Below are 16212 nucleotides of genomic sequence, written 5' to 3' on the forward strand. Positions count from 1 at the left end.
GATCTGACTCGGTATATGGCAGCTTCCTATGTCAGATGCTTGAATTGTAATCTTCATTAGGCAGGTGTGTTTGTGTGTGTGTGTGTGTTGTTGTTGTTGTTGTTGTTGTTAACAATAACAATAATAACAACAACAACAATAATAATTCAATTTCTATACCAGTCTTCCAAAAATGGCTCAGGGCAATTTACACAGAGAAATAATACATAAATAAGATGGCTCCCTGTCCCCAAAGGGCTCACAATATAAAAAGAAACATCAGATAGACAGACACCAGCAACAGTCACTGGAGGTACTGTGCTGGAGTGGATAGGGCCAGTTACTCTCCCCCTGCTAAATAAAGAGAATCACCATGTTAAAAGGTGCCTCTTTGCTAAGTTAGCAGGGGCATTAGCAGAACATTAGCAGGTAACAAAGTAACTGCAGCAGCATTCTATCAATGCAGCTCCAGCAATTGTACAGATTTTCTTCCTCTTTTCTTAGAAGCCCTCTGTGACACATGAAAATATGTCCCTGAGGGCTAAATGATTAATTATTGTTAGCACAAAGGGCTTTTGTATGTTTCTCCAGAGGAAACATCTTCAAGAAGCACAACAGAAGTGGAATACGATTAGAATGGATATTTATATATCGCTTTTCAACAAAGGTTCCCAAAGTAACAAAGTTCCCAAAGCAGTTTACACAGATATGAAAACAAACAAACAAACAAACAAACAAACAAACAAACAAACAAACAAACAAACAAACAATCAATCAAATAAAATGGCTCCCTGTCCCCAAAGGGCTCACAATCTAAAATGGGACTGGAGAGAACAATATGTTAGCTATACAAAGAAGGTTACATTTTTTTCTTCATTTTATATCTGAAAAGCATTGAGCATCTGCTGTGCGATGTTTGCTCTAATTTGAGACTGAAGCTATTGTAGGAGAAGTCTAGGAAAATCTTCTTGAATTCTCCAAACCTATAATTCTTTGAGTCTGTTGTTATAGAAGCATTCCTTTGTTAGAAGGAAAATGTGCTGTAGAGAACTTATTGTCTATTATGGTCAGCTCACAACTGCAATTTCTTTTCTTCTTTTGCACTCAGGAATTGAACATAAAAAGCTGCAGTGGTCCTGGACTTAGAGGGGACACAGTTTTACTTCATGCAAGTGCCTTTTGCAATCACCTGACAACTGTAGATGTAAGCTGGACAGGAGCTACTGATTCAGGACTAATTGCTCTAATAAAAGCTTCTTTACGGTATGCTCACACACACACACACCCCACCCCCCAAACACTTGTATCTTTCTTATACCACAGAGTACTCACACCAACATTGTATACAAACATGTACTCTTTTGCCAATATTAGATGACCCAATAAAAGGCATCTCCTTTACCTCCTAAAGATGCTAGTTCACATTACAGTAGTCTATTGTTTTGCCAGTTCAATTTCATGGAACTTGATTAATACTTTTGAGTCTTAAGATCAATATTTTATCAAGAGCGAATGAGATTAATACATATCTCTGTATTTAAGGCTGTATCATAAATTTCTTTCCCCACTAAACAGATACTATCTGTGTAAGAAAAGGTTGCATTGTACAAGAAAATACTGTTTTGTATGAAGAGGGTGCAAGGATTCCACCCACTTCGCTAATCATTCTGCATTAATTGTTGTGTATATTGACTGCCCAACCAGTGTAGTCACTTAAAAAACCCCACACCTATACCACCCTTTAACCTTCATACTTTATAATGTGCCCCCCTTTTCCTATACAGAGGTAATCTCAATATAGCGAAAGCAGAACATATGAAGCAGATTCAAGTCAACTGAGCTATATATTGGCTAACTGTTTAAAGAGATGAAGATAATTACTGTCCCTCTATGTTTTAGCCTAAAGTGCCTTTCTGCAAATGGATGCCAGATTACAGATGATGCAGTCGCTACCTTGGTTGAAAAGCATGGGAAGAGGTAATTCAAACTCCAACTTTAACTGAACCAAAATATGAATATTTGGTGCTTGTTGCACTACTATAATTTGCGGTTATGCTTGTTGTATCACTCACACAGTGTGCAGACACGTCTGCACCGCTACGTCCATTGGAAACAATGGAAGAAGCACAAGAAGCACAAAGGAAGAAGCACAAGCCTGTGCACTGTTTTAGGCCATTATGCAACTTCCCGTCTCCACAATACCACTGGCACAGCATTTCATATTGTGTAGCAGCCCTGGTAGGTCTCTAGTTCCAACATACCACTCCATGGCATTTCAGCCACAATTTATAGCATTCCATCGGTGGTGGAATGCCATTGGTGGCATTCCTCTCTGTAAGTTTTCCTGATTCTGGGATTGGATGTTGCCACAGTTCTCGAGACAGTAATAAAAATTAGCAATCATACTCTGTGGGCTGGTTCAGATGTGACCCAGAACCTTGGCTAAAGTTGGCTCTGGAAGAGGTCTCTGAGCTTTGGGAGCATGCGATCTCCTCTCACATGGGTGTTCGCTACCACATGAGTGTTCACTACCACTCTAAGTTAAAGTAAACTTAGATCAGTCATGGCACACGACTGCACCAATCTCTGTTTATTCTAGCCTACTTATTTCAAATAAACAGAGATCTGTACTCAAGGTTTGAAGTAAGTTACAGATCTTGCTTATTTGAAGTAAACAGGCTAGAATAAACTGAGGTTTGTGCATGACTGGCCTTGGTTTACTTTAACCTTGAGTAGAACTGGATGCTCATGTGAGGTTGGGAGCGGGTAGTGCATGCTCCTGTTGCTCAGACACTAGCAATGTCCCAACTCAGCATTTAACTAACATCAACAACTGGAGTTCAAATTCTAAATTAATGAAGTTGATTAAATATCGGGTTGGCACACTGCTAACTAGACATCACCAATAATTTGTAGGTTCTCATGACTGGAAATCAGGAGTGTGCACACCTCCTAATATGTAGATTACAGGTAATATGTAGATGTAGCGGATTAAAGCCTTTGTCTCAGAGCAAGCTCACATGAGGGAAAGAAGTGCTGAATCATCCCTGCTGAGCTGCGTGACTAGGCTTCTCCTAAGACATTTCTGTATTTTTGATAGGTTCAAAAATGGCTGCCACCTCCCCCCCCCCCCCCCGCATTACAGAGCTTGAACCTCCCTGGGCCTGGGGTGGAATCCCAGGGAAAACTATCTTTATTTTGCTATTAGAGAAGTACAAAAATCTTCCATGTGCAAGCCTGCACGTGGTGCGAAAACTGATAGCTGCTGAACACTTGAGGAGACCTATTTGCACCAGAGAAATCTCCCTTTAGTCCCTCCTGTTCCAGAGTTAAAAACCAACTTGGAGAGGCTTGTAAAAGAAAAGGAAAAAAAGTTTTATTCATGTACTACAGACTGCTTCCATCTGAGGCTTACTCAGCTTTTAGTTACAGATAAAAATACTCAGTAGGTTACAAGAACACTTCAAAAGCACCCCGAATAATGTTGGGGCAGCACACTTTAAGAATCTTGGTTACCCAGTTGCAAAGAACAATTAGGTAGGAAAATGCAAAGCACACTTAAAAGCGTACAGTCTTTTGCTACACCCTAGGTCTGTGGAGCGTAGGCTAGTGTTTTTTAATTCAATTACATTGTAGGTAAACTATAATAGATCAGGAATATGTAAAACACACACACACAAAAGGAATATAACTTCTAACTCAAAGTCTGTCTAAACAAACTTTTTCCTAGACTAAACCTCCCAAAGGCAAAGCCCAGGCTTCCTTTTCTTGAACTCACCAAATGCCAGAGGAGAATTCAAGCTTCCTGCCTTCCTATTTTTTAAGGATCCACAGAGTCATTTTCCAGCCTGTCTAAACAAACTTTTTCCTAGACTAAACTTCCCAAAGGCAAAGCCCAGGCTTCCTTTTCTTGAACTCACCAAATGCCAGAGGAGAATTCAAGCTTCCTGCCCTCCTATTTTTCAAGGATCCACAGAGTCATTTTCCAGCAGCCATTATTCCTGACCACATGTCCTTCTCTAACAAAGAACTGCCTTCTTCCTCCTCACAGCTCTCTAGGTCCCACCCACCTGGTGTGCTGATTGACTGAGCCCTGGAGTTCACCAGTCTGTCAATCAAGACAGAGTTCACTTCCTGTTAACTCTTTAGGGGGAGGGGTGGCTGATTACTACAGTAGATTACAGTCTAACTGACATCATTTTGATCATGAGAATCGGCCATTAGTGGTGAGACTTTCTCTGTCTGTTTTAATTTCACATATCTCATGACTGAGCCCTGGCATTGGGAAAAGGCTCCAACTCCCATTAAATCCAGACTATTTTACAAGAATATGTATATGATGGATTAAAATAATGCTGCTTCTCTGAAAATATATAACATTAAAAAAATTCAAACTACTTGAGCCTTATGAAACCTTTGAAAACCACCCAACTGAAGTTATTTGTCCCCAAAGTGTCAACTGCTTCAGAGGCAAAGAGGAGCTTCAGAGGGAACACAGTGCAGGGGGAAGTATTAATCCCTTCTTTCTGCATGCTGTACACCCAGTCTGAATCTTCCCCACATGGCTACTATTTTGGACTTTTTTTAAAATGCCCATCTGTTAATGATGAATTTATCATTTTGTGTAGTTTGGCCTTTGGTGGTTCATCCTGAAGACAAAGCAGCAGGCCAAACACAGACTGGGTGTTTTCACTCTGTCCCTGAACTGCCAAGTCAGCTGTATCACATATTGCTACTTTCCTGCATCAAGATAATAACCATATATGAAATTATGAGCTTACTATAATGTGTAAAGTGAGCTTGAGGTTTCTTTATTTTGTGACCCCTGGTGCATATATTGGTTGCACCACTGATGTATTCACAGCTCAGAGTCCACTCATGGTATATATCACATACTATGTTAAACATGTGTTTTCCTATGTGAAGATTATTTCCTATGTGAAGACTGACATTACCTAGTGTGCAAGATTCTAGGCTCATGCATGGACTTTAAAAGACTGGTAGGAATTTGCATGTTGGAAGCCTTCTTTTATGTTAATAATGTTGTCATCAATCAAGTACTTTTCTTCAATTTACAACAGTTTGAATCTGTCTGTTAATTGGTTGTTTGGGAATACAGCCTACAGCTTACTTATTGGCAAAGAGAGCGTGATTGAAGCACAATGCTGAAATAATTCTATGTGGGATAATACCAGCCGTTGGAGAAAATTTGTGCAACAATAATCATGCAGCATAATTCACTTATTTACTAAATGATTTGATTTGAATATAGTGGACTCTGTCTGCCTCCCTGGCTTCAAAAGGAAATCTTCTAAATCCCTTGCAAAATATGTGTGCATGAAGTATTTATTTATTACTTTGGGTTTGAATCATATCCTCTGCCAAGTGTTCCATATGTTTAAACAACATAATTAAATCAAGAAGAAATGACATAAAAATGAACAAATACCAACCTCATCCCCCTTTAACCACAGGCATTATAAACCTGCTGAAGAAAGTCTGTCTGGCCGTATTTGTGGGAAATGGTCCCATGGCATGGCATGGCCTGAGCATCTAGGATACAGCTTTTTTGTTCAGTGCATGGTTGAGACCACCGGGGGATTCTAAGCCTGCTGCCTTGAATTCCATAATGGAAGAAAAAAAGCACATACATGTATTCAAGTACAATAAATGATTACTTTGGTGAGTCCCCAAAAGAAGGGAATTTTATCATTGTGGGGCACTTAACAAGTGCACCTCTCAATAGGGCTATGCACATGAGCAGCCCTACCCAGGTTAGGGAAGCCCTATTTGGGTAGGGCTGTTGGTGTACTACACTGGGATTGGGCCCAATCATGGTGCTGCCTCCCCCGCAAGTCTGGGTTTTGTACCTGGGCTTTTATGTGGGTTAAAGGGCGTGAGCGCACCCTTACAGTTGTGTGTATGTCGGGCTCTCAGTCCGAACATACACAGAGTCAGGCGCCTAGAGTGCCCAGCTCCCAGGGGACTCCCTCAATGCACTGAGATCGTCACACATTGCATTGTGGGATGCCTGGGACAATGAGTCCCGGCATTCAGAGGTCCATGTTGCTACATACAGCATGGATCGTGTGGGCACACAATAGTGCACCAAAGAGGACATTGGGGATTGTCTGGGGGGGGGGAGGTAGGTTACACCCTACCTTCTCCCCACCCACCACAATGTGAGAATAGCCTCAATCTCTTTGTAAATTGTTTCAAGTAGGTTTCATTGAAGAGCAGTTAATACAGTTTAAAAATAAATGATATGCACTCATCATGTAGACGAGTGATCTCTAGGGGTGTGCACGGAACCGGCTGGCCCAGTTAGGTTCAAGTCTGGACTGGACTAAAACCGGACTGCCAAGTTTGGTCCGGCCCCCATCAACCCCTCCCCAGTCTGGTCCGGGGGGGTGGGTGTTCTGCATTTTTAAATTTTTTAAAAATATATATTTTAAATACCTGTAGCCCCTTCGGGGGGCTTCCTGTAGGCCGCCGGGGGTGTGTGTGTGTCCGCAAAGGTCCCCTCTCCCCCCGCCAGCCTCTCAAATCACCACCACGGCTGGGTAAGTTGAGTATTTTCTGCCCTTTTGGGCCTCCGTAAAGGCGTGCAGCGGCTATTTTTGCCGCTGCTGCACATGTGTACATGGCCTCTGCAAGGCCTGGCATGGCCGCCGTGCATGTGCAAATGACCTCTGTGAGGCCGGAGGCCATGCCAGCCCTCACAGAGGCCATGTACACATTCACGGCAGTGGCCAAAATGGCCGCCGCTTACCTTTACGGAGGCCCGAAAGGGCCAAAAATACTCAACTTAACCGGCCACGGCAGTGATTTGAGAGGCCAGCAGGGGGAGGGGGAACCTTCACGGACCCCCCACGGCCTACATGAAGCCACCTGAAGAGGCTACAGGTATTTAAAATATTTTTAATTTTTTTAAAAAAAATTCACGGACCTGTCCAGAGGTTCGATTCTGGCTCAAGTGGGCTCCGTTTCTTGAAAGAGCCCCACTGGTCCTGGGCAATGTACTACCTCCACATGGTGTCCAGGGTACTGTGCAGAGAATTCAGTTTTGATTGAAGCTTCACACAGGCTTAATAAACAATTAGTCAGGGGGATGCACTTAAGGCTGATGAGGACCACCATTGGCCCCTGGGCCTTACAAAGAAGAATAGTGATGTTGATTTACTGCCCATAAAGAGCTAGTTCACACCATGTTGGTTTGATGGGAATGTTGGTTTCATGGGAATCAGTGATCTCTGCCCCCCTGTGTGCTCCTGTGGAGCATTTCATGTGAACTGGTCTTTGCTGATCTCTGGATGACAATGCTGCAGCCTGACATGAACCCGACATGAAGCCAAGATCCATAATCAGGAGCTGAAGCAAGCTTAACCATGGCACATTGCCAACTAATAAAAAAAAACCAAAAAAAACAAACAAACCCCAGTTTACATGCCTTGTTCCATGGCAGCATTATTTCTGTCAAACTAACATTTGATTCATCATGTGAACTGGCCCATAGTACATTTAAAGGTTGTGTCTTAGTTGATTTTAGAGGTTATATCTCCTATAGGAAATGCTGGTTTAGTTATCATAAATTGGATTTAACCATTTACCATTAAAGGAAGTTAAGTAAAATTCATGACAAATTCTAATCCAACAACTGGTAGAGATAAGAACAGAAAGGTGGTCATTGCTAGGTTAGAACTGTGGCTCATCTGACTTGAAATCCTTTGGCCATAGGAGTCACCAGATGCCTCAGAGAGATTCATAGGCAGGACATAGTGGTGATAACTATACCCTGTATTTAATGCTGCAGAGCTGGAGATATTCTTAATCTGAAAATGATCATTTTGGCTAGCCATAAAATAACTCACTTCTTTTTTAAAGATACTTTGGCAGTTGCCTTCATAATCTCTTGTAGTGTTAAATTAACACACATACATTATGTTCCAATAATAAATTTGACTTACTTCTTGGAAATAACCTTTGAACCAACTTCAGGCCAATTCTGAATATATAATCAGTCACTCAAACGAAAGTGACAGGATTTTTTTAAATTTTTTTTTTAGCAAGAATGAGCTCAGGAGTCATAGGACAAACATTACTGTACAGTTTATGCATAGTTTACATTGTTTACCTAGATAATTCTGGTTAAATACCTGAAACTGGCTAGCTGTCCCTTGCTCAATGAGCAGGTGGCTGCCCAGGCAACAAAATGTTATATGGTTTAACATTAATTTAAACCATATAACACAATGTTTCTAAAACGTACAAATAACCAAAGAAGGGAGACAGATAACACACATAGCATTACATGAAAATTAATACAATGTGAAACTGCTATATAATATTTTGTTATATATCATCAAGGCCATATATAAATGGCAAATAAATGGTAACCAATTTCTCAGAGTGTTTTCTTCTTGTTCTTGTTCTTCTTGTTCCTTCTCCCTTCCTGCAGTCAAGCAAAACCTCTGTTACTTTTGCCAGTTATAAGCCAGACAGGATCTATATCCTGCAATTAAAATTGTATTTAATTGAAATTGTGATGATTCTCTTTATTTAGCAGGAGGAGAGTAACTGGCCCTATCCACCCCCAGCACAGTACCTCCAGTGACTGTTGCTGGTGTCTATCTTATGTTTCTTTTTAGACTGTGATCCCTTTGGGACAGGGAGCCATCTTATTTGTTTGTTGTTTCTCTGTGAAAACCGCCCTGAGTCATTTTTGGAAGGGTAGTAAAGAAATTGAATTAATAATAATAATAACCAGTGAGGCACTACCTTGGCGTGGTTGTGGGGCTTGCGTGCTCTGAGGAAGGTGAGAACTATGCCAGAGGTCCAACCATACTGGACAGGTCTCACCAGAGGAGCCGGACGAAGAGTGCCTCTCCCAACAACAATATGGTAAGATGTAACTTTAATAAATCTATACCGGATCGGTTGTTGCCAGGGTCAACAAGGACCGTGCCAGGTGCTGGAGTCCCTGGAAATCTGGTAGTAAGTGGGCTACAGGACTCAGAATCTTCAGCTGAGCAACCACGGCTGGAGACTTCAGGGTTACTGGAAGAAACGTTGCTTAACCGGAAAAAATATATGAAAAATGCCAACAAGGAAATAATGATCTGCTACTACAGGTCTAGTCCAACTAGAAGAGGCTATTTAAAAAGAATGTACCAAATTTGGAAAGAGAAGCATCCAGATACAGAATTCAAAGAACAAAGGCTAACAGACCATAGACGATTCATAATAAGAAATAAAGTATTCACAGAAGTTGAGCTGGAAGAACTGCAAAGAGCAACACAGGCTCAAGATATGGAAGAAGAAGTACCATCAATTGAAAAAGTTGCTCAGGCGCAGGTGGAGGAGGTGTTGGAAATAGAGGATGCCACTGTTGCTGAACTGTTTCAAAATCAAAGCCAGGCAACCTCCCCTTTGCCTTCACCTCAAAAACCTGAATGCCATTTAACAGAAAAGCAACAAGAACTAAAGCAAAAAATAATTGAGCACATGAACCAAACAACCACCAGGATTCGACTTCCGGCTCTAAAAACAGTTGCCAAAAAACATCTTGCTCAGGCATTAAAAGATGTAAATGCTGCACTTGTAGAAATAACAACCAATAATTTGCAAGAAACAAACCAACTAATGTACAGTGCAGCAACAATAACAACACAAGAGCTCGGATATAAGATCAGTGGACCTGTAAGAAAAGAAAGTAGCACATCACCTAAAAGGAAGATTAGATTAGGAAATAAAATCACCAGACTTAGATTGGATGCAGGAAATTGATTGATTGATTGATTGATTGATTGCACTTTTATACTGCGCCACACACGTGTCTCTGGGCGGTTCACAATGATAAATAATAAATTAGAGAAGTCCTGGAAAGCAGCAAATAACAGCAGTGTCAAAGAAGATTAGCAGATACGAAGCCAGAATTACACAACACAGGCAGAATCTCCAATTCCAGTCGAATCAGAGACGTATCTACCAAAGCATAGAAGGAGAAACTGCAAGAAACATAGAAATACCAAATAAAGAAGAAACAGTGCAATTCTGGGGGAAACTAAGGGACAATCCAATAGATTGTAATAAAAATAGCAGGCTGGGTGAAAGAGGTCAAAAAATGTAACCAACAAATGCAAGATCTAATAATAACATCAGAATTAATAAGTGAAAGAGCAAAGAAAATTAAAAAGGCGACGATGAACTGCATGGGTTTTGGCTTGAACACCTTACAAGCCTTCATAAACAACTATCAAAACAGTTCAATCACATTTTGCAAGGAGGTGATATTGAACAATGGCTAACAACTGGGAAAACTCATCTCATAATCAAAGACCCAGCAAAAGGTGCCATTCCAAGTAATTATAGACTGATAACCTGCCTGCCAACCATGTTCAAATTATTTACTGGAATCATAGCAGATGAAGTAATCAAACACTTATTAACTAATAAGCAGCTTCCAACTGAACAGAAAGGAAATTGCCTGAAAACCAGAGGCACAAAAGACCAGCTGCTGATTGACAAAATGATTTTAGAAAATTGCAAGAAAAACAAATCTAAGTGTTGCATAGATTGACTACAAGAAGGCCTTCGACTCATTGCCTCAAACATGGAGACTAAAATGTTTAGAAACAACTGGTGTCAGCAAAAACATTCAGATATTTATTTTAAAAGCAATGAGCATGTGGAGTACACAATTAACAATCAATGGCGAGACACTTGGACAGGTTAGCATTAGAAGAGGTATTTTCCAAGGGGACTCACTATCCCCTCTGTTGTTTGTAATCGCCATGACTCCACTTTCACAAAGACTAAACAAAACAGGCCTCGGATACCAAACACCTAAAATATCAAGTAAAACCAACCATCTGCTGTACATGGACGACCTGAAGTTGTATGGAAAGTCCCAGTCAGAAATCGAATCACTGCTAAACACTGTCCGTATATTCAGTAGCGATATAGCAATGGAGTTTGGACTAGACAAGTGTGCTGCATTAATAATGAACAGAGGAAAAATAAGAAAAACAGAAGGAATAGAATTGCCCAATGGAAGCAAGATCAAGAACCTGGAAGAGAAAGAACCTTACAAATACTTGGGCATTCTCTCTGATAACATTGCACACACTGAAGTTAAAAGAAAAATTGGAAGTGAATACATCAGGAGAGTTAGAAAAATCCTCAAGTACAAACTCAATGGCGGAAACACCATACAAGCCATAAACACCTGGGCTATACCTATTATCAGATACACTTCAGGAATAATAGACTGGACCGAGGCAGAGCTAAAGATGCTAGATCATAAGACCAGTAAAATCATGACCATCAATCATGCTCTGCACCCCTGCAGTGATGTCGATAGGCTATACCTCCCTCGCAGCTCAGGTGGAAGAGGAATGCTGCAACTCCTTCAAACAGTAGAGGAGGAAAAAAGAGGCCTTGAAGAATATACAAAGGACAGTGAAGAAGATGCACTTCAAATGGTCAATAATGAGAAACTATTCAACACCAATGAAACAAAGCAGGCCTACAAGAAAGAACAAGTCAAGAACCAAGCAGAAAAATGGGAAAAGAAGCCACTGCATGGTCAATATTTGCACAATATAAGTGGAAAATCAGACATCACCAAGACCTGGCAATGGCTTAAGAATGGCAACCTGAAGAAAGAAACAAGAGGGTCTAATATTGGCTGCACAAGAACAGGCACTAAGAACAAATGCAAAAAGAGCCAAGGCTGAAAAATCAACAACAAACAGCAAGTGCTGCCTTTGTAAAGAAGCAGATGAAACTGTGGACCACCTAATCAGCTGTTGTCAAAAGATCTCGCAGACTGACTACAAACAAAGGCATGACAAGGTAGCAGGGACGATACACTGGAACATCTGCAAAAAATACACGCTACCTGTAGCCAAAAATTGGTGGGACCATAAAATTGAAAAAGTTGAAGAAAATGAAGATGTAAAAATATTATGGGACTTCCGACTACAAACAGACAAACATCTGCCACACAATACACCAGATATAACTGTAGTGGAGAAGAAAGAAAAACAAGTCAAAATAATCGACATAGCTATATCAGGGGATAGCAGAATAGAAGAAAAAGAAATAGAAAAAAATCACAAAATACAAAGATCTACAAATTGAAATTGAAAGGCTGTGGCAGAAAAAGACCCAAATAATCCCAGTGGTAATTGGCGCCTGAGGTGCAATTCCAAAACAACTTGAAGAGCACCTCAACACCATAGGGGCCACCAAAATCGCCATCAGCCAATTACAAAAAGCAGCTTTACTGGGAACTGCCTATATTCTGCGACGATGTCTATAACAACAGCAACAACATTGACAATAAAATTCTGGCATCCCAGGTCCTTGGGAAGGACTCGATGTCTGGATAAAACAAACCAGTCAATAACACCTGTCTTACTGTGTAAAATAAAATAATAATAATAATAATATTACAGTCCTATTACTTTGTGCTTACCCACTGCTAAAGTGCAGCTTTTAAGAGAATGTACAATAAATCTCTCCTTCAGTGTTAATTCTTGGCCTCCAGATTACATCTAAGCATATGTCATTTCAAGGATCTTTTACTTTGACAACACTTATAGGTTTTTTCTTTACTTACCTTTATGATATAGGGGAGATCTTGCTCCCATGTCTGAAAATGGGTTCCCCATGAGCCATGTCAAGTATACCACCATGTACATGTTATTTTTAATATTTAACAGGTAGGCTTAATATAAGGGTCTCTTTTTTGTTAAATGGTAATTGCAGTGGGGCCCAATATATCTGAAGACTGTGGTGTGTGATGAGGGAGATTAACACTTTCCTCCATCTGAAAATCATTTCCCTGGAGCAGCAATTAGCCTCCTAAGGCATGGGTTGGAAACTGGTGCAGGGGAAGGTGTTAACCTCCCCTTCATACCACAGCCTTGAGTCATTGCACATGCTATTTTTATTATTTTTGAGAAAGGGACTCTTCTCCATTTATGGTGTTAAACCCATCTGTTCATGATGGCCTTACAGAGGTCGGCAGTCTTTCAGAAGTGGTGTGCCAAGACTGCTGTTATTCTCAATCTTGTGTGCCAGTAATACATAATAGATTCTAAATGTTAACATGTATTGATTGATTGATTAAGTGTTGTCAAGTTGGTGTTGACTCTTAGCGACCACGTAGATAGATTCTCTCCAGGATGATCTGTCTTCAACTTGGCCTTTAACGTCTCTCAGTGGTGCATTCACTGCTGTTGTAATCGAGTCCATCCACCTTGCTGGTGGTGATCTTCTTCTTATCTTTCCTTCAACTTTCCCCAGCATTATAGATGTCTCAAGGGAGTTGGATCTTTGCATAATGGGCCTGAAGTATGATCGTTTGAGCCTGGTCATTTGTGCCTTGAGTGAGAATTCTGGATCTATTTGTTCTATGATCCATTTGTTTGTTTTCCTGGCTATCCATGGTGTCCTCAAAAGTCCTCTCCAGCACCAATTCTTTTTCTATCTTGCTTCTTCAAAGTCCAGCTTTCTCATCCATAGAATGTCACGGGGAAAACCATTGTCCAAACAACTCTAATCCTTGTAGGTGTAGACATGTCACGGCATCTAAATATCCTTTCCAAAGCTTTCATTGCAACCCTACCAAGTGCTAGTCTGCAGCGTATTTCTTGACTGCTGGATCCTTTACTGTTGATGGTTGATCCTAAAAGGCAGAAGCTATCCACCACTTCAATGTCTTCATCAATTCTGAGGCTGGTTGCTGTACCCGTTGTCATTAGTTTCGTCTTCTTTACATTTAATTGTAGTCCCATTTTTTCACTGTGCTCCTTGACTTTCATTACTAGAGTTTGCAGATCATCCACATTCTCAGCTATCAGAGTGGTGTCATCAGCATAGCGCAGGTTATTGATGTTTCTTCCTCCGACTTTAAAACTACTCTCTTCTTCCAATCCAGTTTCTCTCAGTATGGTCGACACAATCGAAGGCTTTTCTGCAACTTAATATGGTTGACACAATTGAAGGCTTTTCTGTAGTCAATAAAGCACATATTGATTTCTTTCTGGTATTCTTTGGCTTGCTCAATTATCCAGCATGCATCAGCAATGATGTCTCATGTTCCTCAACCTTTTCAGAAACCAGCTTGAACATCCGGCATTTCCCTTTCCACATAGGGCTCTAATCTGCGTTGGATGATCCTGAGCATTATTTTGCTAGCATGTGAAATTAAGGATATTGTGCGATGGTTTGCACAATCTGTTAAGTCTCCTTTCTTTGGTATGGGTATGTAGACTGACCTCTTCCAATCTGTTGGCCACTGTGTTGTTCTCCAAATTTGCTGGCATAGTTTGGTTAGAGCCTTGACTGATACTACTTCTGTTGCCTGACATATTTCTGTAGCTATTATATCAATTGGTAATGACCGGAATGCTGATCTAACTTCATCTTCTTGTACTAGAGGTTCTTGAAAGTAGGGAATATCTTCTAGAGTATCTTTGATGTTGATGTCCCTGCTGCACAGATTTTCAGTATACTCCTTCCATCTCTGTTTGATCTTCTCTGAATCAGTTACTATCTGTCCTTTGGCATCCCTCAACATACCAATTCTAGGTTGGAAGCTTCCTCTGAGTTCAGAGATCTTTTGGAAAACTTTTCTTGTTTTTCCAAGTCTCTTTCCATCCTCAAAGTCTTTACAGATGTCATTGTAGTATTGCTCCTTGGCTCTTTTAACAATTTTCTGAAATTCCTTATTAAGTTCCTTCCTGAGGTCTTTATCTTTCTTGACTTTGGCTTCTCTCCACTTCTTGGCCATTTCCACCCTTTGTTCTGACATCCATTTTGCTTTGTTCTGTTTCTTGGTCTTTGGAAGTCTCTTTTCACATTCGTCCTTAACAACTTCTTTGATTTTATTCCACAGTTCCTCTGGTTCCCTATCAATGAGGTTCAGAACTTCAAAGTGGTTCCTGATGTTCTCCTTGAAAATGGTGGGAACATTCTCAAGTTTATATCGTGGAAGCTGGATAGCTTTGTTTTTCTGCTTTAGCTTGACTTGGAACTTGCACATGAGCAGTTCGTGATTGGTTCCACAGTCAGCCCCCGGCCATGTCTTTGCTGTTATAACTGAACTCTTCCACCTTTTTGCACCAATAATGTAATCAATTTGATTTCTGTGTACTCCATCTGGTGATGTCAATGTGTATAGGCACCGCTTTGGTTGTTTGAAGAATGTGTTCGCAATGAAGAGATCATTGGCTTGGCAGAAACTAATAAGTTGTTCTCCTGCTTCATTTCTGTTTCCTAGGCCATATAAGTTGACTGTGTTTTCCTCCTTTCCTTTTCCAACTTTGGCATTCCAGTCTCTAGCCACCCGGATCACATCTTGCTTGCATGTTTTGTCAATTTCAGACTGAACTTGACTCTTCTTCTGCATCAGTTGTTTGGGCATAGACTTGAAGAACTGTCATGTTAAAGGGTTGTTCACAAAATCCAATTGATATTAGTTGGTCACTGACCGCATTGTACCCAAGTACTGTCATTGCTATAACCTTCCCGACTATGAAAGCAACACCGTTCCTCCTTTGGTTTTCGTGTCCTGAGTAGTAAACGGTATGATTTTCTGACTGAAAATGTCCCATTCCAGTCCATTTTAATTAACTGATGCCCAAGATGTCAACCTGTAGTCGATTCATTTCACCTTTTACTGTGTCAAGCTTTCCCATATTCATGCTTCTTACGTTCCACGTTCCCATTGTAATTCTGTCTTTGCAGCTTCAGATTTTCTTTTCCCGCATGGCAACTTCAGCCACTAGACATCCAAAAGGCTTTAATCTAACCGCGTCATAAGCACCATTGGTACTCTGAGAGATCCTCAGCTCTTCCTCAGTAGCATGTTGAGTAGCATCTGACCTGAGGGGCCCTTCATCCAGCACTACATAAACAACCATTACATTTTGAGTATCTATGTGATTTTCTTGGTAAAATACAGGAGTGGTTTACCCTCTCATGCAGTATGAAATGATGCCTTTGTCTCCCACGCAGTAGAAATGATGCCTTTGTTGTTGTCACTGAAGTGATCATCTGCCTCCAGCACCTTCCTATATTGCTTCTGCCCAATATAGGTGCCTGCTTGCTTTAGCTGGGCAGCTGGGATGATCTTCATGCTTTGGATGACTCTACTGGGAGTATACCTCCCGGCGTACTTCACTCATCCCTTCCAGGAGCACCCACCACCACCATGATGAG

General features: G+C 40.8%; 1 protein-coding gene across 6 annotated transcripts in view; it reads left to right on the forward strand.

Moving 5' to 3' along the window:
* Positions 1 to 16212, forward strand: part of LOC128347663 (uncharacterized) — a 95351-nt gene that overhangs the window by 48454 nt on the left and 30685 nt on the right. For 4 of the 6 annotated variants that reach the window (XR_008317648.1, XR_008317649.1, XM_053302595.1 and 1 more), the window contains 2 exons: positions 1088 to 1242; positions 1879 to 1956. Coding sequence is in view for 4 of the 6 variants with exons in the window: in XM_053302595.1 (XP_053158570.1) it covers positions 1088 to 1242; positions 1879 to 1956 (233 nt within the window). In the remaining 2 variants the exon portion in view is untranslated. Of the gene's footprint in view, positions 1 to 1087; positions 1243 to 1878; positions 1957 to 4030; positions 4157 to 4607; positions 4725 to 16212 lie in introns of those variants that run through there. The other 2 variants (XM_053302598.1, XM_053302597.1) reach the window with 2 other exon arrangements.

This window comes from Hemicordylus capensis, chromosome 2 (genome assembly GCF_027244095.1).
Source record: "Hemicordylus capensis ecotype Gifberg chromosome 2, rHemCap1.1.pri, whole genome shotgun sequence".
NCBI lineage: Eukaryota > Metazoa > Chordata > Lepidosauria > Squamata > Cordylidae > Hemicordylus > Hemicordylus capensis.